The 27,471-nt window shown below is 41.9% G+C and overlaps 1 protein-coding gene and 1 long non-coding RNA gene across 2 annotated transcripts in view; one reads left to right on the forward strand and one right to left on the reverse strand.

Annotated features, from left to right (window-relative positions):
• The window catches only part of LOC147583483 (uncharacterized), a 39,294-nt gene extending 23,618 nt beyond the window's left edge, over positions 1–15,676 (reverse strand). Inside the window, exon 1 of the long non-coding RNA XR_015248260.1 lies at positions 15,284–15,676. This is a non-coding gene — a long non-coding RNA (uncharacterized LOC147583483). The remainder of the gene's footprint in view (positions 1–15,283) is intronic.
• A 129-nt stretch (positions 15,677–15,805) lies between these two features.
• LHFPL4 (LHFPL tetraspan subfamily member 4) overlaps positions 15,806–27,471 on the forward strand; it is a 32,670-nt gene continuing 21,004 nt past the window's right edge. Inside the window, exons 1-2 of the mRNA XM_086697506.1 lie at positions 15,806–15,952; positions 16,852–17,355. Coding sequence (XP_086553632.1) covers positions 16,950–17,355 — 406 coding nt within the window. The 5' untranslated portion in view covers positions 15,806–15,952; positions 16,852–16,949. The remainder of the gene's footprint in view (positions 15,953–16,851; positions 17,356–27,471) is intronic.

Raw genomic sequence — 27,471 nt, forward strand, 5'->3', positions numbered from 1 at the left:
AAATGAGCACTGGTTTCAACTTCAAGTCACCATTTACATTATCCCCTCACAGGAGAGTCACCTGTCCTTTGAAGCTTTGAACCTGGGCTTTGACTTTTCTCTAGCTATGCAAGTCCTAGATGGCATCTTCTTCCAATATAAGCCTGTTTCCTCTATATTGAAAGTTTGTTGTTTATTGAAGCCACCTTCATTAATGATCTTAGCTAGATCTTCTAGATAACTTACTGCAGCTTCTACACTAGCACTTGCTATATCACCTTGCACTTCTACACCATGGAGAAGGCTTCTTTCCTTAAACGTCATGAACCAACCTCTGCTAGCTTCACACTTTTCTTCTGCAGCTTCTTCACTTCTCTCAGCCTTCAAAGAATTGAAGATAGTTGGGGCCTTGTTCTAGATTAAGCCTTGGTTTAAGGAATGTTGTGGCCAGTTTGATCTTCTATCCAGACCACTAAAGCTTTCTTCACATCAGCAAGAAGGCTGTTTCCCTTTCTTATCATTCATGTGTTCACTGGAGTAGTACTTCTAATTTCCTTCAAGAATTTTTCCTGTGCATCCTCAACTTGCCTAACTGTTTGGCACAAAAGGCCTCGCTTTTGGCTTGCCTTGGTTTTTGACATGCTTTCCTCACTAAGATGAATCCTTTGTAGCTTTTGATTTAAAGTGAGAGGTGTGTGACTCTTTCTTTCACTCAACACTTACAGGCCATTGTAGGATTATTAATTGGCCTAATTTCAATATTGTGTGTCTCTGGGAACATGGAAGCCCAAGTAGAGGAAAAGCGAAGGGGAATGGCCAGTTGGTGAAGCAATTAAAACACATACAACATCTACTGATTAATTTCATTATCTTATATGTTCTTGGTTCACGGAGCCCCAAAACAATTACAATAGTAACACTGAATATCACAGATCACCATAACAAATATAATGATAATGAAGAAGTTTGAAATATTGTGAGAATTACCAAAATGTGACACAGAGACATGAAGTAAGCAAATACTATTGGTGCCAATAGAGTTGCTCAAAGCAGGGTTGCCACACATTTGCAGTTTGTAAAAAACACAGTAGCTGCAAGGCACAATAAAGCAAAGTACAATAAAACAAGGCATGCCTATACTTACCACCTAAATTCTACCATTTTACTCTAAATTTGCTTTTACATACAACGTCCATCTCTCTTTCTATCCATTTATTAACCCATCTTATTTTTTATGCATTCCAAAGTAAGTTGCAGTCAGTTTCCTTTCCCTTAAAGATCTTATTATCTGAAGTTGACTACCTAGTTGCAAGTTTTTCTTTTGAAACAAATTTTGCATGCAATGAAATACACAAATCTTGAGTGTATGTTTGCTGAGTTTTGACAGATGCATACACCTTGTAACCTAAATTCCCAGCAAGATATAGAATGTTACCATCACTCCATAAAGTTCTCTCAGGTCCTTTCACAGTCAATCATAATGGGAGATTTTAATATACTTTTCAGAAAAAAAATAGCAATGATCTATAAAATGTGAGCAACACAATTAACAGGCTTGAGCTAATAAACACACAAAGAGCTTTCCATTAATAAAGAATGAACATTCTTTGCAAGAACGCAGAGAACATTTATGAAAATTGACCATGTACTAAGCCTCAAAGGGATTTTCCACAAATTTCAAAATGGGAGTATCACACAGACCATATATATATTTTTTACCGCAAAGCCAGCAACGCCATCTTGCTATAACTTGGGAAGATTTTGCTGGGGCCTGGAGCCAACCATGGATAGAAAAGTAGGGGAGAGGGGCACCTGAGTGGCTCAGTCGGTTAAGTGTCCGACTTCAGCCCGGGTTATGATCTCGCGGTCTGTGGGTTTGAGCCCCGCATCGGGCTCTGTGCTGACAGCTCGGAGCCTGGAGCCTGCTTCCGAGCCTGTGTTTCCCTCTCTGCTCCTCCCCTGCTTGCACTCTGTCTGTCTCTCTCTCGCTCAAAAATAAATAAACACTAAAAAAATTTAAAAAATAAAATAAAATGTTTACTCAAGACATAAATTTTTAAAAAAAGAAAAGGAAAGGAAAGCAAGGAAGAGACTGATTCCCAACCCTATCATGTGAGCAGCTGGTTTCTATTGCTGCTTATGTCAGCTTTTTGTTGCATCTTTGTTATTTGCAACCCAAGAGTTCTGAATAATACAGATGCTTACAAGGAAAGGTATGGTATGGTTATTTAGGCATTTTGTGATTATATGAACAATTCTTAACATTTTCAGTTTGCTTCCAGTATAAAACACATTATTTTATTTAATCATCTGTGAAATAATATTTTTTATGATGGCCTCTCTATAGATGAAGCAACTGACATTCAGAAAGTTTAGGTGACTCACTCAAGATCATAGTCCAGTAAACCCTTCACATAGTTTTCAAAATCTGAGTGACCCTCTGTCATACTAATTACACTGCATCTGTTCCCTTGTTCCTCCTCTAGACAGTGAGCTTCTAAAGGGAAGGGATAGGGTCTTAATCTTTGTGTCCCCATTGCCTGGCATAGGACCTATAAATATGAGATGCCACTGATATTTATTGGTTGAATGGTTGAAGGAATGAATGACAAGCCTCATGTCAAAAAGAGATAATGTGTGAGACTGAGGGAGAAAGAGAAAGATGGTTTTTATTGGGATTCTTATAGGAACATTAGAGAGATAGATAATTGAAACTATTGTAAACAAAAAAGGGGGGATTTGAAAGAATGATGTAAACATATTTCAAACATAAGGTATCAGACAGTATTAAGAATCTCTCCATTTTTCAGGGGCACCTGGCAGGCTCAATTCAGTGAAGCATGTGATTCTAAATATTGGGGTTGAGAGTTCAAGGCCCACCTTGGTATGGAGATTGCTTAAAAGTAAAATCTTAAAAAAAAAAAAAGAATCTATCCATCTTTCAATCCATCTTCTGCACACATGTTGGCCTTACTTTCTAGGCTCTCCAGTGGGATGGTGAATGTGACCATCTACAACCTAAAAGTAGCATCTTTACAGCTTATGATCCAAGAAATGGAGAACTGAACATCTCTCTTGTTTTCTGTTCCTCTGCCTCATCCCCACCCCTATTTCCCCAAGGAATGCCTTTGATTAGGATAGGGTGAGTTGCTCATCCTGAGGCCAAATCATTAAAGTCAGTGGGTGGGGCAGTATTATGGACTGCATGTTTGTTTTCCCACCCAAATTCATATGTTGAAACCCTACCCCCCAATGTGATATTAGGAGGTAGGGACTTTGAGAGTTGAGCCCTTGTGATAGGATTAGTGTCCTTCTAAAAGGAAGATACTAGAGCTCTCTCTGCCATATGTGAAAACAGAAAGAAGGTGGCTATCTGTAAGTGAGGAAGAGTCCTCACCAGAACCCGACCATGCTAGTACACTGATCTCCATCCTCCAGAACTGTGAGAAAGAAATCTTTGATGTTTAAGCCGCACAGTCTATGATATTCTGTAATATTAGCCTGAGCTGACTAGGAAAGACAGTATGACTGGCTGGAGACTTTAGATAAATAAAGAGTAAATTCTATAGGTAAATATTAATTTTTTACAATTTTCCACATACTACTGATTTTTAAAGGATTAATATTCTAAAGGCAGAATGTCTCTACATCTGAAAATAGACTTTTTGTTTGTTTTCTTCAGTCTATCTCAGTTGTCTGAAATTTTAGTACCTAAGAACTATAGGATGGGGTGGTATACATTTAGAACCTAACCTCCTACAAAAGATGAAATCCTCTCTACTAATGTTTACTGAGCATCTATTGCGTGACCAACAACTTACATATTTCACCTCATTTAAACCATATGAGCTTACGTTGTTCAATTTTACAGAATAGGAAGATGGGGTTTAGAGAATTTAAATAACTTACTCAAACCCACACAACTCTTGTGTATCAGGGTTAGAATACAAACTATCCATTGTCTAACTCCATAGCCCTGGTGTCTTTCAGCAAGGGCTCAGGAACCTTGGACAGTTCTATGTAATGGTTATATGTACTGGCTTTGACCAAGCTAGTCCCGTGTTTGAATCCTGGAACTCCTACTTTCAAGCTATCTGATAATAATAGCAAATAGCTTTTGAATGTTTTCCAAGTGATTAGCACTTTATGTGCACAATATCTCATTCAACTTTCCTAAAAACTCTCAGAAGGAGCTACTATTATCATCATCCTAACTTTACAGATGAGGATGCTGAGGCTTAACATCAGTTGGTAATTTGCAGAAATGAGACTTGACTCCAGATGGTGATGTGAGTGCATATATTCATAACCAAATAATATGGATTTAAAAAGAAAACAAAGGTAGTTCAGAAGAATTGCATCTACTCTTTAGAATGATCCATAGGCACAGTAATCAAGAATGTGGGCTCTGGAGCAGGCTTCTTGAGGCTAAATCACAGCTCTTCCCCTTGCTAGATATGTGACTTTCGGCAAGTTATTCATCCTCAGTGTCCTCCTCTATAAAATAGGGATATAAGAGTACCTACCGGTATGAGTTTGCTAGAGCTGCCATAACAAAATACTACAGACTGGGTAGCTTAAACAAAAGAAGGTAATTTTCTCATAATTCTGGAAGCCAGAAGTCCAACATCAAGATGTCAGAAAGTTTGGGTTCTTTTGAAGCCCCTCTTTTGGTGTATATGGCTGCTTTCTTGCTGTGTCTTCCATGGTCATCCTGTGGTCTCTGTGTTGTCCGTGTCCTAATTTCCTCTTCTTATAAGGACACCAGTGATGATGGATTAGGGCACACCATATGACCTCATTTTGCCTTAATCACCTCTTTTTTTAAAAAAATGTTTATTTATTTATTTTTCAGAGAGCAGGAGAGAGAGGGAGAGAAGAGGAGAGCACAAGTGGGTGAGGGGCAGGGAGAGAGGGAGACAGAGAATCCCAAGCAAGCTCTGTGCTGTCAGCACAGAGTCTGACGTGGGGCTGGATTTCATAAACCTTGAGATCATGACCTAAGCCAAAATCAAGAGGCAGACACTTAACCGACTGAGCCACCCAAGTGCCTCCTTAATCACCTCTTTAAAGTCTCTGTCTCCAAATACAGTCACATTCTGAGCTACTGGAGGTTAGGACTTCAACATATGAATTGGGGGTGGGGGTGGGGGATACAATTCAGCTCATAACACTATCTCAAAGGGCTACTGTGAAGATTGAATGAGATAATACACGTAAAACAAAGATCAGGGGACTTAGAATGTTGTAAGAGCTTATCAAATGTTTGACGTAATCGGACACTTAATTTAGGCATAAGGGTATCCAGCCAGTTACAGATCTTTCTTCACTAGGATATTGGCTGGAAGTGCCTTGGGGGCTTCTCTTCTCACCCAGGTGTTCAGTGCAGCATCATCCTTGCCTTGTGGTCTCTAGTCCCCATCTCATTCCCACAACTGTTCCATTCTGCTCTGGCCCCTCCCTAGGGTCAAAGAGAAGTTCTTTCTGTATAGAATTCTCCAACTTTCTTGCTGTCACTGCTCTAAGGTTAGTTTTAAAAACAAGGATACATTCTGTGCCACCTACTCACAGCTTGGCAAGTGCTTTTCCAATACTGCTGCTATTTCTAATCCTTGGGCAAGCCACTTATTAAAATTTAATGACAATCACTTACATTTATAAAGCCATTTTCAGTTTACAAAGTCCTTTCCATCCATTATCTCTTCTGATTCTCACAGCATCTGCAGGTAGGAAGGATGTTTTTCTCCATTTTGCAAAGGAAGAAAATAAGGCTCCGAGGAGTTGCATCACTGTCCAGTGGCAGATATTGGCCTCAAATTCTGGTGTTTTTGTTCCATTATGACAGAAGTAGCACACCTATTCTTCTACAATATAAACAATCCATTATCCCAACATTGCTCTCTTTTGGGAGATGTAGTTATTTGGGACTATTTGGGTTGGAAATGAAAAAACCTGGATTCAAACTGCCTTAAGCAAAACCTGAATGTATTGGCTCACAGAACACTCCAGAAGTAGGTCTTAGGGCATGGATGGATCCAGGTGGTCAAACTACATCATCAGAACAGTCTCTCTCCATTTCTTACCTTTCTGTGTACTCACCTTATTTTTAGACAATTTCGCTGCTTAGGGTGTCAAAGATGGCCCCCAGTAGCTGAAGCTTACCATTCCCTCAGCTCAACAAACTCAACAGAAATCCTAGACAACACCTCTTTCTTGCAAACTGCAACATATGACCTGGATATCAATCTCAACTATTTGAATTGGCTTATGTGCCCATGCTTGAACCAATCATTGTGTTTAGAACAATGGAGTATTCTCATTGTCCAGGACTAACCATTTGCCCCTGTCTGGAGAAGAATATAATGGTGGTGGTGGTGGGTGAATCTCACCAAACATAGGGAGTGAGAGAGGGAGAAAGGAATTTCCTTAAAGAAAAAATACCAGGGGTGTCTGGGTAGCTCAATCAGTTGAGTGTCTGACTTAGGCTTGGGTCATGATCTCACACTTCTGAGTTCAGGCCCCACATTGGTCTCTGTGCTGACAGCTTGGAGCCTGGAGTCTGCTTCGGATTCTGTGTCTCCCTCTCTCTCTGCCCCTCTCCCCCTCACACTCTGTCTCTCTCACTCTTTCTCAAAAACAAATAAACATTAAAAAAATGTAAAAAAGAGAGTGTAAGTGGAGGGGCCAAGATGGCAGAACAGCATGGAAGTTTTTTTTGTGTCTCATGTCCATGAAATATAGTCAGATCAACACTAAACCATCCTGAACCTAGAAAACTGATTTGAGGATTAACACAACAATCTGCACAACCTGAACCACAGAAGTCAGCAAGTATATGGCGCAGAGAGGTGAACTGGGGGAGAAAGAAGCCGCGGAGGGCAGGGAGCTGTTTTTGTTTGTGGAGAGAGGACAGAGATTGGGTGGGGAGAGTTCAGGAAAAGCACCCCTCCCCCCAAAACAGCTGGAAAGTGGAAAAGTGGAAGCAGCCTCAGGGACTGAACTAAAAAGGGAGAAAGGGGAGGGTTTAAATTCCATTAAGACTCTATAAACAGGGGGAGCACAGAGCATCAAACTCCACAGCTCAATACCTGGTGGTGCTCTGGTGGGAAGGGCGAATCCCCAGCAGCAGAGTGGGGTAGAGTAAGTTTTCAGGCCACATGTGGAGAAGTGGTTCCTCTGTTGGGAGGAAATCTGGTAGAGGCTGTGTGGCCACCCAGTCCCAGCAGACCCCAGAGAACAACCACATTTGCTGGTGCTGGAACAAGGTCATTAAGGGTGAAGCCTGGAGCCAGATGTGTATTTGTGATTTTCCATAATCCCCGAAACGCTGCTGCTACATGATCGCATGAACTTTTTCTGGGGTGGGCTGGCACCCAGCCGCAGTATCTGGGCATTCTACAGTCTCTGGGCATTTTTACATTCCTGGGAGTGGCCAGCACCCGGCCATTGCTCAGTGAAACCCTCTCCCAGAGGATCTCAGTGGGTCAAAGCTGCAGTCCCTCAGAAGTGAGGGGTCGGGAAACAGCTGCATGTGAGATAAAACTCAGGAGGGAGGTGCCGTCTGGCAACCTGACAGCTTAATCACAGACAGTGTAAAGGCGGGGAGTGGACAAAAGCGAGAGACAAAGGATGGATGCACGATTGTTGGTTGGAGAGAGCACAGAGTTCGGATACTAGAGACTGGGTAGCTGGATGACGCCATTTTCACCCCTCCCACGCATGCGCATACACACCTAAAGCGCCACAACAATCCACCCCAGTAACTTAGCAGCACCATCTAGTGGAGAATGGAGCTGTTACACTAAGCCCCGCCAACTAGGCCATACTCGCTCTTCAGCAACACCACAAATCTCTCCGCCTGCTTAGTTTACGGACTATAAAGTGCTTCATAGTTCAACTTCTAGGGAAAACTGATGTAATTTCAATTGTATTTTAAACTGTTCACTGGTCCATCTATTCATTTTTCTTTTTTTTTCTTTTCTTTTTCTTGAATAAAGAGAAAAAACTTACTCTTATTTTCCATTGTTATTAAAATATTATTTATTTTTTCTCTATATTTTTTACTTTTTTTGTAAATTTTTCGAATTCTATTTTACTTTCATCATTTCGTTTTATTCTATTTCATTGTGTTCATTTTCTCAAATTTTCAAATGTTTTCTTTTTTCTCTATCAAGCTCTTTTCAATAACCAGACCCAAACACACCTAGAATCTAGCATCATTTATTTGATTTTTGTGTGTGTGTTGTTTTAATTTTTTAATTTTAATTTTTTTACCTTATCAATTTCTTTTCTTCCTTCAAAATAACAAAACAAAGGAATTGACCCCAAAAGAAATAGCAGGAAGAAACAACAGCCAGGGACTTAATCAACACAGATACAAGCAAAATGTCCAAACCAGAATTTAGAATCATGATAATAAGAATACTAGCTAGGGTTGAAAACAGATTAGAATACTTTTCTTTGGAGTTAAAAGCTAGTCAGGAGGAAATAAAAAATGTTACAACTGAGCCGTAATCTCGAGTAGATGCCACAACGGTAAGGATGGATGAGGCAGAATGGCGAATCAGTGATACAGAGGACAAACTCATGGAGAATAATGAAGCAGAAAAAAAGAGGGAGACTAAGGCAAAGAGCACGATTTAAGAATTAGAGAAATCAGTGACTCCTTAAAAAGGAACAACATCAGAATCACAGGGGTCCCAGAGATGAAGAGAGAAAAAAAGGGGTAGAAGGGTTATGTGAGCAAATCATAGCTGAAAACTTTCCTAAGCTGGGGAAAGACACATACATCAAAACTCAGGCAGCACAGAGGACTCCCATATGTCAACAAGACACATCATAGTCAAATTCATGAAATACTCAGGCAAGGAAAGAATCATGAAAGCAGCAAGGGAAAAAAGTCCTTAACCTACAAGGGAAGAAAGATCAGGTTTGCAGCAGACCTATCCACAGGAACTTGGCAGACCAGAGAGGAGTGGCAGGATATATTCAATGTGCTGAATTGGAAAAATATGCAGCCAGAAATTCTTTATCCAGCAACGCTGTCATTCAAAATAGAAGGAGAGATGAAAAGTTTCCCACCAAACCAGCCCTGCAAGAAATTTTAAGGGGGACTCTCTGAGGGGAGAAAAGACAAAAAAAAAAAAAAAAAAAAAAAGACCAAAAACAACAAAGACTAGAAAGGACCAGAGATCACCACCTGAAACTCCAACTCTACAAGAAACATAATGGCAATAAACTCATATCTTTCAGTACTCACTCTACACATCAATGGACTACATGCTCCAATCAAAAGACATAGGGTAACAGAATGGATAAGAAAACAAGATCCATCTATATGCTATTCACAAGAGACGCACTTGAGACCTAAAGACACCTTCAAATTGAAAGTAAGGGGATGGAGAAACATCTATCTTGCTAATGGTCGACAAAAGAAAGCCAGAGTAGCCATACTTATACCAGAAAATCTAGATTTTAAAATAAAGATTGTAACAAGAGATGAAAAAGGGCATTATATCATAATTAAGGAGTCTATCCCCCAAGATCTAACAATTATAAACATTTATGCTCCAAATGTGGAGGCACCGAAATATATAAATCAATTAATCACAAACATAAAGAAACTCATTGATAATATCATAATAGTAGGGGACTTCAACACCCCATGTACAACAATGAACAGATCATCTAAACAGAAAATCAAGAAGGAAACAATGGCTTTGAATGTCACACTGGACCAGACGGACTTAACAGATATATTCAGAACATTTCATCCTAAAGCAGCGGAATATACATTCTTCTCCAGTGCACATGGAACTTTCTCCAGAATAGATCACATACTGGGATACAAATCAGCCCCCAACAAGTACAAAAAGATTGAGATCATACTATGCAGATTTTCAGACCACAACGCTATGAAACTCGAAATCAACCACAAGAAAAAATTTGGAAAGATAGCAAATACTTAGAGACTAAAGAACATCCTACTAAAGAATGAATGGGCTAATCAAGAAGTTAAAGAGGAAATTAAAAAATACATAGAAGGCAAGGAAAATGATAACACCACAGCCCCAAACCTTTGCGACACAGCAAAGGCAGTCATAAGAGGGAAGTATATAGCAATCCAGGCCTTCCTAATGGAGGAAGAAAGGTTTTAGATACACAACCTAACCTTAGATCCTAAAGAGCTGGAAAAAGAAAAGCAAAGAAAACCCCAAAACAGCAGAAGACAGGAAAAAATAAAGATTAGAGCTTTATCAATGCTCTAATAAATCAATGCTATTGAAACCAAAAACAAACAAAACAAAACAAAACAAAACAAAAAAACAGTAGGACAGATCAATGAAACCAGAAGCTGGTTCATTGAAAGAATTAACAAAATTGATAAACCACTAGCCAGTTTGATGAAAAAGAAAAAGGAAAGGACCCAAATAAATAAAATCAAGAAGAGGAGAGATCACAATGAACATAGCAGAAATAAAACAGTTATAAGAGAATATTATGAACAACTATATGGCAATAAAAAGGGCAATCTGGAAGAAATGGCAAAATTTCTAGAAACATATACACTACCAAAACTGCAACAGGAAGAAATAGAAAACTTGAACAGACCCATAACCAGTAAAGAAATCGAATTAGTAATCAAAAATCTCCCAAAAAACAAGAGTCTAGGGCCAGATGGCTTTCCAGGGGAATTCTATCAAACATTTAAGGAAGAGTTAACACCTATTCTCTTGAAGCTGTTCCAAAAAAATAGAAATGGAAGCAAAACTTCCAAACTCTTTCTGTGAAGCCAGAATTACCTTGATTCTAAAACCAAAGATCCCACTAAAAAGGAGAACTATAGTCCAATTTCCCTGATGAACATGGATGCAAAAATCCTCAAAAAGATATTAGCCAACTGGATCCAACAATACATTTTAAAAGTTATTCACCATGACCAAGTGGGATTTATACCTGGGATGCAGGGCTGGTTCAATATCCACAAAACAATCAATATGATTCTTCATATCAATCAAAGAAAGGACAAGAACCACACGATCCTCTCAATAGATGCAGAGAAAGCATTTGACAAAATACAGCATCCTTTCTTGATAAAAACTCATAAGAAAGTAGGGATAGAAGGATCATACCTCAAGATCATAAAAGCCATATATGAAAGACCCAATGCTAATATCATCCTCAATGGGGAAAAACTGAGAGCTTTCCCCTTAAGGTTAGGGACAAGACAGGGATGTCCACTCTCACCACTGTTATTCAACACAGTATTGGAAGTCTTAGCCTCAGCCATCAGACAACACAAAGAAATAAAAGGCATCCAATAGGCCAGGAGGAGGTCAAACTTTTACTCTTCACAGATGACATGATACTCTATATGGAAAACCCAAAAGATTCCACCAAAAAACTGCTAGAACTGATCCATGAATTCAGCAAAGTTGCAGAATATAAAATCAATGCACAGAAATTGGTTGCATTCCTATACACCAACAATGAAGCAACAGAAAGAGAAATCAAGGAATCGATCCCATTTACAATTGCACCAAAAATCATAAAATACCTAGGAATAAATCTAACCAAAGAGGTTAAAAATCTATACACTGAAAACTACAGAAAACTTATAAAAGAAATTGAAGAAGACACAAAAAAATGGAAAAAGATTCCATGCTCCTGGATAGGAAGAACAAATATTGTTAAAATGTCAATACTACCCAAGTCAATCTACATATTCAATGCAATCCTTATCAAAATAACACCAGCATTCTTCACAGAGCTAGAACAAACAATCTTAAAATTTGTATGGAACCAGAAAATACCCCGAAGAGCCAAAGCAATCCTGAAAAAGAAAACCAAACCTGGAGGAATCACAATCCCGTGCTTCAAGCTGTATTACAAAGCTGTAATCATCAAGACAGTATGGTACTGGCACAAGAACAGACATTCAGATCAATGAAACAGAATAGAGAACCCAGAAATGGACCCACAAATGTATAGCCAACTAATCTTTGACAAAGCAGGAAAGAATATCCAATGGAATAAAGACAGTCTCTTCAACAAGTGGTGCTGGGAAACCTGGACAACGAACGACATGCAGAAAAATGAACCTGGACCACTTTCTTACACCATACACAAAAATAAACTCAAAATGGATGAAAGACCTCAATGTAAGACAGGAAGCCATCAAAATCCTTGAGGAGAAAGCAGGCAAAACCTCTTTGACCTCGGCCGCAGCAACTTCTTATTCAACATGTCTCCGGAGGCAAGGGAAACCAAAGCAAACATGAACTATTGGGACCTCATCAAAATAAAAACTTCTGCACAGCAAAGGAAACAATCAGCAAAACTAAAAGGCAACCGATGGAATGGGAGAAGATATTTGCAAAGACATATCAGATAAAGGGTTAGTATCCAAAACCTATAAAGAACTTATCAAACTCAACACCCAAAAAACAAATAATCCAGTGAAGAAATGGGCAAAAGACATGAATAGACACTTTTCCAAAGACATCCAGATGGCTAACAGACACATGGAAAAATACTTGACATCACTCAGCATCAGAGACATACAAATTAAAACCACAATGAGATACCACTTCACACCTGTCAGAATGGCTAACATTAACAACTCAGGCAACAGCAGATGTTGGCAAGGATGCAGAGAGAGAGGATCTCTTTTGCGCTGGTGGGAATGCAAACTGGTGTAGCCACTCTGGGAAACAGTATGGAGGTTCCTCAAAAAATTAAAAATAGAACTACCCTATGACCCAGCAATTGCACGACTAGGCATTTATCCAAAGGATACAGTTGTGCTGATTCAAAGGGGCACATTCACCCCAATGTTTATAGCAGCACTATTGACAATAGACAAAGTATGGAAAGAGCCTAAATGTCCATCCATGGATGAATGGATAAAGAAGATGTGGTATATATATATATATATATATATATATATATATATATATATATATATATAGTGGAGTATTCCTCGGCAATCAAAAAGAATGAAATCTTGCCATTACCAACTATGTGGATGGAACTAGAGGGTATTATGCTAAGCAAAATCAGTCAGAGAAAGACAAATATCCTATGACTTCACTCATATGAGGACTTTAAAATACAAAACAGAAGAACATAAGGGAAGGGAAGCAAAAATAAAATAAAAATGGGGCGGGGGGGACAAAAACATAAGAGACTTAAATATGGAGAACAAACTGAGGGTTACTGGAGGGGTTGTGGGAGGGGGGATGGGCTAAATGGGTGAGTGGCATTAAGGAATCTAGTCCTGAAATCATTGTTGCACTATATGCTAACTTGGATGTAAAATAAAATAATAAATTAAATAAAAACCAGACATTAAAAAAAGAGTGGTGAGTGGACTTTTTTGGTTTTTACTCTGAACGACTAGCTTGGCTCAGCAGTAAAGGAAGGAAAAAAAAAAAAAGGCAATAATTCAAGAGTAAGGAGAAAAGATGGAGCTTCGGGCTCTAGTAACTTATGTTCAGAATAGTAACCAAACCAGGAGCACCCACAAAAAGAGACTTTGAGGATGATGTTCTCCTCCTCCCAACACTTTCTATCTCCCCATGAAGTTGTGAGGTCCAGGAGGGCGAGGATCACATCCGTTTTACCTACCATCTCATCCCAAGGCTATAACAGTGCTGTGCAGCACATTACAGAAGACATTCACTTATTTATTGCATGGATGAATAAATGATTCAGGCTGATCAGTCAGTTGGCAGGATCAATCCCCCTCTTTGTTCAAGTCAGTCCCCTCTTTGGCTTCTGTTCTCTGTCTGCCCAGTGGGAGAAGGTGTAGAATTAGACTCTCTACACAACCCCTTGATTCTAGGATCTTAGGATTCTCAGGAAACAGTCAGGATGCCCTCTACAAGGAACCGATGGAGGGGAAACCAAATTTACTGAGCACCCTGTGCTCAGATGACATGATCTCATATGAGTCTGAGTTGCCCAAATTGTGGAGCCCATTTCATGGGCCTCATCATTTTGTTTTAAAATTTGGGATAGAGAGATGGCAGCCTGGTAGGAGGACCCTAGGCTCAACTCATTCTTCCAACACAGCCAGATAACTATCAAATCATTCTGAATAACCAAGAAATCAACCTGAGAACTGACAGGATAAACTCCACACAACTAGAGGGAGAGAAGAGGCCACATTGAGAAAGATAATTTATAGGGAAATATGTACTTTATGGAATAAATTTAAAGAACTGAAATATATTTTATTTTAAATAAAGTAACAGATCTTTAATCTTACACAGCTAAATTGCTGATTACATATTTGCTGAACTGACTGAAAGGTTTAGAAAATTGTATCGTGTTTTATTTATTTACTTAGAGTTTATTTACTTATTTTGAGAAAGAGAGCAAGAGAGAGCACGCACGTGTGTGGGGGGTGGGCAGAGAAAAGGGAAGAGAGAATTCCAAGCAGGTTCCCCGCTGTCAGCATGGAGCCCTATGCAGGCTAGATCATGACCCAAGCCAAAATCAAGAATTGGATGCTTAACCTAGGTGACCCTTAGGAGTTTGTTTTTTTTTTTTTAATTTCAAAGCCTTCTTAATAAACTTTTTTTTTCTAAAAAAAATAAAATTTGGGATGAAAAATAACACTACCAATTTTTTATTTTGCCAAAATGAGGACATTAAGAAAGAACTATCATGAAACAAACTTAAGAACAAATTAACTATCATCAACATTTCTTTAAAAAGGAATTTTTACACCAAGAAAGCAGGAAGTACATAATCTCAGGAAAAAAAGAAAGAAGAAGAAGAACAACAGTGTCTCTCCTGGAAAAGACAGTTGGCAACGTTACATAATTACTTTTTTCTGAAGATAGATGCAAATTTCATCAGACTGGCCCCTGTGTAGGGTGTTGAGTTTGGAACTCACTGACAGAGATTCTTTTCAACCCCACCCCTTTCCCTTACATGCTTGGGAAGTGGGGCTTAGTCTGCCCACTTTAGATGTGGGGAAACAGGTTCAGAGAGCCCAAGTGCAAGGTCACAGGGGTAGTGAATAAGTAGTCAGGGTTTGTCTGGGTGCCAACCCATATCATCTTGGCAGATCTTAAGCCAAAAATTATTCCCCTTCAGGGAAAGAAATGACCCTCACTGGCTTCCTTGGGATGCCCCCAGGGTGTTCTTGGGCCTGACCATGAGCTTGGAATAGGACGCTTTGCTCTTTAACACATCTTATTGATGTGCTCACTTCATGGCAGGTACTTGGAAGAGTGTAGGGAGGGAAACCGACATGTTCCCAGCCTCCTTCCCTCTTGTCCCCCATACTCACCCTGGATCTTGTTCTCCAGGCCCAACTCCTTCCGCTGGTGGCCAACGAATCCCTATCGCGGGCGTGGGATGCTAACACTTTAGGGGGTTCCCTCTCCCAGGGATGTTGGCAGTTTCCAAGGAGACTCTGGGAACCTTCAATGCCTCTAAGACCCAAAGGGCTGGAAATGTAATGGCGCAACCTGAGGCACTGTGTTAGGTTGTAGGGAAGGTGTACTGGGAGCAAGAGAGCAGTTCAAACCCTATCAAATAATACTCCGTTCGCCCCTCCCCCATTCCCACGCGCTCTGCGGGGATCCACAGCCACGCAGCTCAGGTTGGAAGAAGGGGGTCCCCCAAGTCAGAGAACCTACTGTATAAAGGGATTATTGCTCAAGCTGGGGGACCCTTAGGTCCGTGCCCACCCCTCACACTGACTGCCAGTACCTGGAGCGCCCCTCCCCCGTTCCGCCCCGCCCCGCACGCTGGCGGCGGGAGCGCGCCTCCGCCAAGCCGCGCCGGTGCACGAGAGCGCGCGCCTCGGCGCGGGAACGCGCCCCGGGGAGAACCCGAGCAAGATGGAGGCCGCGCCGAGGCCGCCTCCTGGGCCGAGGCAGCCGCTGCTGGGAGCGCCGAGCCGGGGCGCCTAGGCCGTGCCAGTCCCGGACCCACTGCTCTGGACCGGGCCCAGGTTGGTCTCCCTGAACCCCGTTCCTGCGGCCGCAGCCTCCGCGCGCGTCCGGCCTGGGAGCCGGGCAGCCGCCCCCCACCCCCACCTCCGGCCCTACCCTGGCCCGGTAGCTCCCCAGCGCCCCAGGGATAGCCCCTGCCCACTGCCCGCCCCTCGAGGCCCGAGCTGTCTGCCGGCCCTGGTCCCTCGTCCCCTTGGCCTGGAAAACCTCTCTCCTTAGCCCTGGCCCGCCAATCCTAGGCTCCCCCCAGCCTACATCCAGTCCTGTCTTCTAGGGGACCCCCCAAAACCCCTGCCCCGTGTTCAGACTCTGCAGTCCCAGCGCCCGACTCCCCACTAGCCTCATCCTGATTCCTGCACTTCACCCTCCCTGTCCCAGCCCCCATTATCACCTTCCCAGGCCCCTGTGTATCCCCTTCTTATCCCCTTATAGAAGCACCAACCCCCCCTCTCCACAGCGCTTTTCTAGACACCCAATACCAAACCTTTTACCCCTAATACCTGTCCCCAAATTCCCTTCCAAGCTCCCTATTTACAGCGCCTCTGTTAATATACCCCAATACCGGTCCTCAGCTTCCATTCTATCTCTCCATGGTCCCCTCCTACTCCCTCAATTCTGGTCCCCAGACCCCCTTCCCAACACCCCCATGACCACTTTCTAGTCAGCCCCCACTTCCATCTCCCATATCCACATCCCATCCCCCCCATCCCAACCCCCCAACTTTCACATGGCCTCTTCCTAGGTCCAATCGGAGATCTTTGCCCCCTCTAGACACCGCCCCAACACTCAGGACCCTCTCCTAGCTCTTCCATACTACCCCCTGATTCCCCCCAGCTCCGCCCCAGGCTCCGCCCCGAGAGTTCTTTGGCTCAGGGCAGCTTCTCGCGTGCGTCCCCAGCTCCCGCCCGCCCGTCAGCCCGGCAGCCCGGCGGTCGGTCCCGGGCCGGCGGCCCCCGCCAGCCGCCGTCGCCGCCGCCGGCCCCGCCCCCGGGCACCATGCTGCCCTCGCAGGAGGCCTCCAAGCTCTACCATGAGCACTACATGCGGAACTCGCGGGCCATCGGCGTGCTATGGGCCATCTTCACCATCTGCTTCGCCATCATCAACGTGGTGGTCTTCATCCAGCCCTACTGGGTGGGCGACAGCGTGAGCACCCCCAAGCCTGGCTACTTCGGCCTCTTCCACTACTGTGTGGGCAGCGGGCTGGCGGGCCGCGAGCTTACCTGCCGCGGCTCGTTCACCGACTTCAGCACCATCCCGTCCGGCGCCTTCAAGGCAGCCGCCTTCTTCGTGCTGCTCTCCATGGTGCTGATCCTCGGCTGTATCACCTGCTTTGCGCTTTTCTTCTTCTGCAACACGGCCACGGTCTACAAGATCTGCGCCTGGATGCAGCTCTTGGCAGGTAGGGGAGAGGTGGGGATGGGACCCCTAGAACCCTCTGACCCCTTCCAGGACCTCTTCTTGGAGGGGTCAGAGATAGACTCTGCTCTTCTATCCAAAGACACACCTCCTTGGCAGCCACTGGGGAGGGGATTTATGAGAGAGAGACACCTTGGAGCAGGAGGTAGAGCCTTAGAACTGGGTCTTTGAATGTGTGTGCTTGGATATGGGCAGACTGCATTTAGTGATGGGTTAGTGTTATGTTAGAGTCTCTGAGAGTCTCTTTTGGCTGTCTTAAGGGAGATAATTATCTGAACGAGGAGTTACTCTAGGAGTGAGCAATTTCTATTGTATCAAGAAAAGCATGAGATGAGGGAAATCAAGAGATGTAACTTTGACCTTTATCTTGGTGACATTATCAACTTGGGTGTTTCACTTTATTTCTCTGAGGCTGGGTTTCCTCATCTGTAAAACAATGGAGAAGATTCCAAGAACAAATGAAATAGTATCTTGTAAACTTTAAAGTTCTATATTAAGATAAAGGAAGGTAATAGGAGGTTGTCTGTAGTGTCTATCTAGTGTTTGAAATGTGGGTGGTTGACAGAATTTGGCAACATGGAGGTCTTGGGAGGGCAGATCTCCATCTCCTACCCTCACCCAATGCAGGAAAGGTTCTGGTACTATGCCCAATGGGAATGAGTCCCTGAGACCCTTTGAAATGTTTAGCTAGGACAGACATCTTACCCTAAGAACCAGAGAAGGGACTTTTGGAAATAGGAACTGCTGAGACCGTATTCCAGGATCCATTATTGTCCCCATCCCCACCTATCTTTTGATCGAAGGCAGATTTTGAAGATTCAGCAACTTGGGTATTTGCCTAATTGCAGGCAGGGAAGAAAGTTGGGCTGGGGAAAGGCCAAGATATAACAGGAATGGGGGAGGAGGGCTAGGAAAAGTTTGGAGCTCTCCAGGGATGAGAAAGAGAAGGGAAAATGTGATGAGGTGCAGCAGAGATGGTCTTTCAAAATAAGTACCTCAGGGCATTCAACAAGTGTGAGCCTCTTCAAAAGAGACTCCCTACAGGAGGTGTTATATCACTTGCTGATAATTCCACTGCTCAAAACATTGGAGGGAATTCTCTTTGGAGTGTGAGGTGTGTTCTCTTGAACATCATCATTGACGGAAACCTCCATCTTTTAAAGGAAGAATATGACTTTTGGAAATGGCTGAAAGTCACTTAGGGCCAAGTATAGAAAATACAATAGGTGATCAAATTGGGAGTTGTCACCTGTGATGAGAGCCAAGGTATGAAGGCAAAATCATGAGGCTGGTTTGCTTCCCCAAGAGGACTTTTACAAGTAGAGAGAGGAATTACTGTCCCATTGGAAGGGTTTTCTCTACTCTCAAAAGGACTACTTTGAAGAAAGCTGTGTTAATTCAGAGGAAGACATTCTAATGAGCTTGTTTCAAATCTGTCTCACTCCATCTACTTAGATGTGGGTCTTTTAGGACCTTTGAAGTTGAGGAAGAAGAATTGTAGTGTGTGGGAGATATCTCTCCATATTTCTCCATGGTACCCAGAAGGTGATTTTATCTATTTTCATTCTATTTCCTCCAAAAGCAAGCGGGAAAGAATATATTCTCATCTGGAATTCTCAGTTCCTCAGCCTTAATTTGGAGTCTGCAAATGGGTTGCTGACCTCTTGACCTTCCAAGTCTCTATAATTTATGTGGGTTTAATCTTTGGGATTTGATGAAGTGTCCAATAACCCTGTGTAATTATAGAATTTCAGGGATCATAGAGATAAGCTCCTTCAAACCCCACCCTCCCAACCCTTCCATTTTAAAGAGAGGAGATTAAAACTAGAGAAAAGGTCTTACCCAAAGTCACACAGCCAGTAGTGGAGTAAACTAGGTCTTGACTCCCAGCCTGGTGCTCTTTCCCTTGTGTTGTTGCCCCACCTGAGGGCTGAGGAGGCCAGTTAGCAGAGTTGAACAGTTTATTCCATTTTGCTTAGAGATTTCTGAGTTCTCTGGGTAAGTGACTGATCCACTTTGTTTAATAAAGTGACAACAGGACAGAAGCCAGAGCACTGGACTATGAGTCATGGGATAGGGTCTTGTCTGACTTTGTCTGGGTGATTCACCCTGCAATATTAAGCACTTGTTTTTAGTTAAATCTAAGTTTTGTCACCCTTACAGTGGGAGACTAACCAGTTACATTAGTGGATTGAAAGTATCTCTTTCAGGCCTGTGGGTCTCCTAAAACAACTCTTTCACCAAGATCATTTTATTCAGAAAGTAAGAAATCGGTCACTCTCAGAGGAACCACAGAGAAGTAAAGGGCCTTGTTTATATCAGGTAAGAATTAGAATTCTTGTTCAAGTGAACTTTTATTCAAGTATTTTAGGCTCTTTTTTAAAATTTTATTTATTTATTTTTGAGAGAGAGAGAGAGAACAAGTGGGGAAAAAGCAGAGAGAAAGAGAGAGAGAGAGAGAGAGAGAGAGAGAGAGAGAGAGAGAATCCCAAGCAGGCTTAGCACTGTGGAGCTCAGACTCATGAACTGTGAGATCATACCTGGGCTGGGCTGAAGTCAGATGCTTAGCCAACTGAGCCACCCAGGCACCCCTATTTAGACTCTTCTAAGTGCAGAACACTGAACTATTGGGAAGATGTAAAGATACCTACTCCTTTATTTATTCTATACTTATTCTGTGATCATCCCTGTGCTAGCTGCTGCAATACCGAGATCATCCTGGTCTCCAGGGATTTAGACTATACAGTGCAATTCTCGCTCTCAGGAAGCTTACCATCTAGTTGGATCGCTGTACTGGGCAGTATTCATTCAATGACAAGTGACAGAAACCCAACTCAAGATGGCTTAAATAAATAAAAATAAAATAAAGAGGGTGGGGTTTTGGCTCACATAACTTAAAAGTCAAGAGTATCTTGCCTCAGGGGTGCCTGGCTGGCTCAGCTGGTAGACTGTGTGATTCTTGATCTCAGGGTTGTGACTTCAAGCCCCATGTTGGGTTATAAAGATTACTTAAAAATAAAATCCTAAAAAAAAAAAATACTATCTTGCTTCAAGCAGAGATGGATCCAGACACTCAAATAATGCCATTTAGAATAGGTCTGTCTCCATTTCTTGGTTCCATCATTTTAAAGTCCACTTCTCTCTTGAAGGTGATAAATAAGGCTACTAGCAGCTCTGAGTTTATACTGCTTTAGCCTAGCAATGCCTGTGGGAAAAGGACATCTGTTAGTGGTTCCAGCAAAATTTCAGGGCTGATTCTCATTGGCTCAGCCTTTGGCCACAGGTTCATCACTTAGTTAACCAATGTGACTTTGTCTAAGGCCTCAGTCACATGCCCACATTGACGGATAGTGGAGACAGGTCACTTCCTAAAAAGGGAAATAAAGTGTGACCTCTGATAAGACAGGTACAGAAAGAAGCCTCACTCTGGAGGGTCTGAGCACTAATATATGCTGGATCACAAATGCTGTGGAAACCCAGGGCACTTGAGGAGGTGGCCCTTTAGTTGGCAGGTGAGGCTTGAGTGGAAAGTGAGGGTGTGGACGGGTGTGAGGTGTGGGAGAACATTCTGAATGGAGAGGAAGACCATGGGCAGAGACACAGAAGTGAGAAAGCCACATCAGCCTTGAGTGTGACATCCATATAGGGGAGCAGTGGGAGGAGAGGTGAGGAAGAAATGACGGGGTTACAGTGTGCCAATCTCTGAATACTGTGTCGGATATTTGGACTTTAATCAGTAAGCAGTTCAAAGCTACTACAGCTATTATTATTATTTTGGAAAAATAGTTAACATTTCTGAGCCTTCATTGTATGCTCGGCCATGTAAACATTTACATGCAGGGGACGCCTAGGTGGCTCAGTCAGTTAAGTGTCCAACTCTTGATCTCAGCTCAGGTCTTGAGCTCGGGGTCGTGAGTTCAAGCCCTGCATTGAGCTCTGCACTGGGCGTGGAGCTGACTTAAAAAATAAGAAAATAAAAATAAATAAACATTTACATGCATACTATTATTTAATCCTCACAACAGTCTATGCAGTAGGTACTATTATTACTATTTTGTAGATGAGAACACTGCGCCTCAAAGAGGATTCATTTGTCCAAGATGATAAGTGGCAGAACTAGGATTGTAACTTGGTCTGTCTGACTCTAAAGCCCAAGGATTTATGAAGGATTTATAAAGGAGCATTAACGATGGGAGCAGTGGTGGGAGGTTTTTGGCATAAGACTCGAATGTTAAGTGGAGAGGCTGTAAGACCCACGTGGCTCTTCATGGAGTTAGTGGTCACTTCTCATGGTATCTCTGCTACTCTTTACCTGGTCTTTCCTACTTAGAGAGAACACACAATGTGCCAGCTTCCGGGCTAGACATTTTCATATCCATTATGTCATTTACTCTTCATCTGTTGAAGCGACTTGCCCAAAGGTCACACTTCTGGCAAAAGGTGGAGCTGAAACTTAATGCAAGTCTAAATGGATCTAGTACCTCTTCTTACCACCAAATTGGAACCTGGGGGAGGAATACAGAAATTACAAGGTACGGCTGTCAGCTCTCTGTCAGCTCTCTCTACCCAGTGTTTACCTGTGGGCTGGGTGAGGTTAGCCAAGTGGGGGTTGCTGGCTGGAGTAGAGACGCAGGCTGGAAGCCTGGTTGAGAGTCCGAGGGGGCAGAGTAGGGTAGTGGTTTAGAGCAGAGGACTTAGAATTCTCTCTCTGTTCCTTCCCAGACGTGTGCCCCTGTATAAGTGGGTTTCCTCTCTGTGTCTCAGTTTTCTTTTCTGTAAAAAAGAGATTATTATTATTTTTTAAGATTTTATTTTTAAGTAATCTCTATACCCAGCATGGGGCTAGAACTCAACCCGGGGATCAAGAGTTGAATGTTCCACTGACTGAGCCAGCCAGGTGCCTTGGGGAGATTATTACTGTACTTATCTCAGAAGTGGTAGAAAGAAATAAACACAATGTTGGGTGTAAATCACTGAATGTGTTCCTAGTGTACAACAGGCACTCAATAAATGGTTATGTCATTCCTGTGACATAGTCTGAGTGAAGAGCATCTTGGGAGGAGCTCTTGCTGCTCAGGTGGGAGAGTTTGGATTGCTGGGATGATCAAAGGCCACGAGAAGTCATTAACAGTCAGCTGAAAAGGGTCTTACAAATCAGCTGTCCCAACTGCCTCATTTTACAGATGAAAAAACCTAGTCCCAGAGAGAAGAGACAAGTTCATGTCACAGAGTGAGGCTCTTCTTTCCACAGAAGGGAGATGATTCTGACCACAATTCATTCAGTACTCAGTGTCAGGCACTGCCTGGGTGCTGGAGTCACCGCAGGGAATAGGACGTGGGAGGTGGTGTGGGTGGGTGCTGGTGAGACTGAAGGTGGGGATGGCAGCAGGGGGTTGGTGATCCTGAGGTGAGCACCTTCCAGCCTTCCCAGCCTTAGAGTGTGTATCCAGACTCCTCCCCATTTCTTTGGGGTTTGTTTCAGATTTGGTTTGGGATTTTATTCATCCCATACATCTTTGTTTTAATTTTTTTAATGTTTATTTATTTTTGAAAGAGAGAGAGAGACAGAGACAGAGACAGAGTGAGAGCAGGGGAGGGGCAGAGAGAGAGGGAGACACAGAATCTGAAGCAGATTCCAGGCTCTGAGCTGTCAGCACAGAGCCCGATGCGAGGCTCGAACTCACGAACCAAGAGATCATGACCTGAGCTGAAGTCGGATACTTAACCAACTGAGCCACCCAAGCACCCCCAGTACATCTTTGTTGTATGTGTATGTCCCGCTGAGCACATTAGGGGGATTTCTTTCTTCCCCCACTCCATTGTCTTTCTTCCTCCCCCAACTGTCCCTTCCTTCCTTCTTTCCTTTTTTCCACCCTCTCTCCCTACACCTTTCCTTTCTTTCTCACAACAGTCCTTTACTGACAGCCTCCCCTGTGTGTTAAGCCCCATGCTAGGCTCTGGGGATCTGTAGTAAGGGTCCTTGCTGCCAGGCTGCTCACGGAGTAATGGGAGAGGCAGGAAAGAAGACAGATCATCACTTCGTGCATGACACATGAAATGACTGAGTCAAGCACAGGGTATTCTAGGGGCACAAAGGGGCCTTCCGACACAGTTAAGGACAGCCAGGGAAGTCTTCCAAAAAAGTCGCAGCATTTGGTAGAGGATAGGGAGGAGGGAGAAAGGCATCCAGGCAGAAGAAACAGTATGATCCTAGGCATGAGGATGGGTAATGGCCTGGTGTGTTTTGGGAACTACCAGCAATTAGGGCAAGGAGGAGTGAGTGTTCAGAAAGGGAAGCTAGATCATGGAGGCTTCTAAGCCATGGTAGGGAGTTTGCAGACTATCTGTTGGTATATAGTTGTTGAAAGTTTTTTGGAGAATAATTAATACATGCACATGATACAAAATTCAAAGGTAAAAAAGGTATACAATCAGACATAAATCTTCCTTCCTGCCCTCATTCCCCAATGATCCTCTCAGAATTCTCTGGGATAACCCCTATCACCATTTTCTTGAGTATCCTTTCCAAGAAATCTCACAAAATACAAGCAAATGCAAACAATTTTTTTTTTTACAAAAATGGCTTATTAGTTATCTATAGCTGTATAACAAATTACTCCAAAACTTAGTTGCTTAAAGTAACCAGTATTATCTCAGTTTCTGTGAGTCACAGGAATGTGGAGCAGCTTAGATGGGCAGTTCTGGTTCAAGGTTGCTCCTGATGTTACAACCAAGACCTCATTGTGGGCTGTGGTCATCTCAGGTTGACTGGGGCTGGAGGATCCACTTCTAAGTACCCTCATGTGTTGGCAGAAGCCCCCAGAATGAGTGATCCAAGAAAGGGGGAGAAAGGAAGAAGCTGTATCGCTTAACCTTTCTTTTTGGCAACAGTTTTATTGTGATATAACTGACACGTCATACAGTTCATCCATAGGAAATGTATAATTCAGTGGTTTTTAGCATATTCATAGAGTTGTATAACCATTACCTCAATCAACTTCAGGGTATTGTCAGTACCTCAAGAAGAAGCCTTATACCCTTTAGGTATCATCCCACAAAGCACCTATCCAACCTCCCCAGCCTTTGAACAACCACTAATTGACTTTCTGTCTCTCTGTATTGGCCTGTTCTTCGTATCAATGGGATCTTACATTATGTGGTTTTGGCAACTGGCTTCTTTCACTTAGCGTGTTTTCAAGGTTCATTCATGTTATAGCATATATCAGTACTTCATTCCTTTTTATGGCCATAATGTTGCATTGTATGGATAGACCACATTTTGTTTATTCATTCATTAGTTGATTGACATTTGGGTTGTTGTGACTTTGGGGCTATTATGAAGAATGCTGCTATGAACATTTGTGTACAAGTTTTTTGCATGGATGCACGTTTTCATTTCTCTTGGGTATATACTTAGGAGTGGAATTGCTGGCTCAAATGGCAACTCTATATTTAACATTTTGAGGAACTGCCAGATTGTTTTCCAAAGTGGCAGTACTATTGTGTATTCCCACCAGCACTGTATGAGGGTTCTTATTTCTTCATATTCTCATCAACACTTATTATCTGACTGTTTAAGTTATAGCCATCCTACCAGGTGTGAACTAGTATCTCATTGTGGTTTTGATTTGTGTTTCTCTAATTATTCATGGTTTCCTGTGCTTATCGACCACTTGTATTATCTTTTTTGGAGAAATATCTATTCACATCCATTGTCCATTTCTTAATTGGGTTATTTTTCTTTTTTTATTATTGGGTGGAAAGAGTTCTTTGTATAGTTTAGATATAAGTCCCTTATCAGGTATATGATTTGCAAATGTTTTCTTCCATTCCATGGCTGTCTTTTGTCTCTCTTGATAGTTTCCTTTGAAACACAAAAGTTTTTAATTTGTATAAAATCCAGCTTATCTTTTTTTCTTGTGGTTCTTGTGCTTTTGGTGTCATAGCTAAGAATCCTTTGCAAATCCAAGGTACAAAAAACTTACCTCTGTGTTTTTACCTAGGAGTTTTATGGTTTCAATTCTCCCATTTAGATCTCTGATCCATTTGAGTTAATTTTTATATATGAAGTAAGGTAAGGAAGGATCCAGCATCCTTTTGCATGTAGCAATCCTGTTGTCCCAGCACCATTTATTGAAAAGATTATTTTTTCTCGAATGCTCTTGGCACCCTTGTCAAAAATCAATTAACCATAGATACATGGGTTCATTTCTGGACTCTATTCTATTCCATTGATCTATATGTCTGTTCTTATGCCAGTAGCAGACTGTCCTGATGACTGTTGTTTTGTAGTGACTTTTCAAATCAGGGAGTGTGATTCCTCCAACCATATTCCTTTTTAAGATTGTTTTGCCCATCACATTGCCTTTTTAAATTAAAAAAAAATTTTTTTTAAATAAGCTTCACGTCCAGTGCAGAGCTCAATGCAGAGCTTGAACTCACGACCCTGAGGTCAAGACCTAAGCTGAAATCAAGAGTGGGACACTTAACTGACTAAACCACCCAGGCACTGCATCACATTGCCTTTTATGTCCTAATCTCAGATATCACATTCCACCGCTTTTACCACACCCAACTGTTAAGATTTTTCCATTTTAGTGTATAAAGAGCAACTTTAAAAAAAATGTTTATTTATTTATTTTGAGAGACGGGGTTGGGAGGGCAGAGAAAGATGGAGAGAGAGAATCCCAAGCAGGCTCCACTCTTTCAGTGCAGAGCCTGATACGGGGCTCAATCTCACAAACTATGAGGTCATAACCTGAGCCAAAATCAAGTCAGATGCTTAACCGACTAAGTCACCCAGGCACCCCTAAAGAGCTACTTTTTCTTAAGAGCTGCATAATATACTCTTGTATAGATGTGCCATCAGTTATTTAATCAATATTTAAGTTGTTTATGATATTTTGCTATAACAATATTTCAGTGGATAATGTTGTATACAAACAATTTGATACATACATATAAGGATAAAATAAAGACCTAGAGCAGAATTGCCGGACTAAATATCTGTATATTTATAATTTTGACAGATCCAGCCATAATGCCCTCTGTAGAAGTTGTACAGAGTTACAATCCCAGCAGCAGTGTATAAAAGTACCTGTTACCCCACATCATTGCCAACTGATTGTGTTATCATATATTTTATTTTTTGCCAACCTGATGGGTAAAAAAATACTCTTAAATTTTTTTTTTAATGTTTACTTACTTTATTTTTGAGAGAGAGAGAGAGCGCAAGCAGGGGAGGGGCAAAAAGAGGGAGAGAGAATCCCAAGCAGGCTCCATGCTCAGCATAGAGCCTGATGCAGGACTTGGTCTCATGAGCCATGAAATCATGACTTGAGCCAAAACCAAGAGTCAGACATTCAACTGACTGAGCCACCCAGGTGCCCCCAAAATACTCTCTTATAGTAGTAATTTGCCTTTCTCTTATTATGAATGAAGTAAACACTTTTTATATATATCTTTTCTGTAAACTGTCAGCTTATATATATATTTCTTTTTTAAAACTTTGTTTAAAGTTTATCTTTTTATTTTGAGAGAGAGAGCGCATGCAAGCAGTGGAGGGGCAGAGAGAGAGGGAGAGAGAGAATCCTAAGCAGAATTCGCGGTGTCAATGCAGAGCCCAAGAGATCATGACCTGAGCCTAAATCATGAGTCGGAGGCTTAACCCACTGAGACACCCAGGTAGTATATATATATATATACACACACACACACACACTATATATATATATATATATATATATATATATATACACACACACACACTATATATATATATATATATACACACACTATATATATATATACACACTATATATACACTATATATACACTATATATATATACACACACTATATATACACATTATATATATATACATTATATATACACTATATATATATATTATATATATATATATATATATATATATAATATATATATATAGTGTATATCTATCAAGTTAGAAATGAATGGTATTTTCTCTCTTTGATATGTAAGAACTTTTTTGGGGGTGCCTGGTTGGCTCAGTCAGTAGAGTGTGCAACTCTTGATCTTAGGGTTGTAAGTTCAAGCTCCATGTTGTGTGTAGAGATCA

Source organism: Puma concolor, chromosome A2, assembly GCF_028749965.1.
Source record: "Puma concolor isolate L17-30 chromosome A2, mPumCon1.1.hap2, whole genome shotgun sequence".
Lineage (NCBI taxonomy): Eukaryota > Metazoa > Chordata > Mammalia > Carnivora > Felidae > Puma > Puma concolor.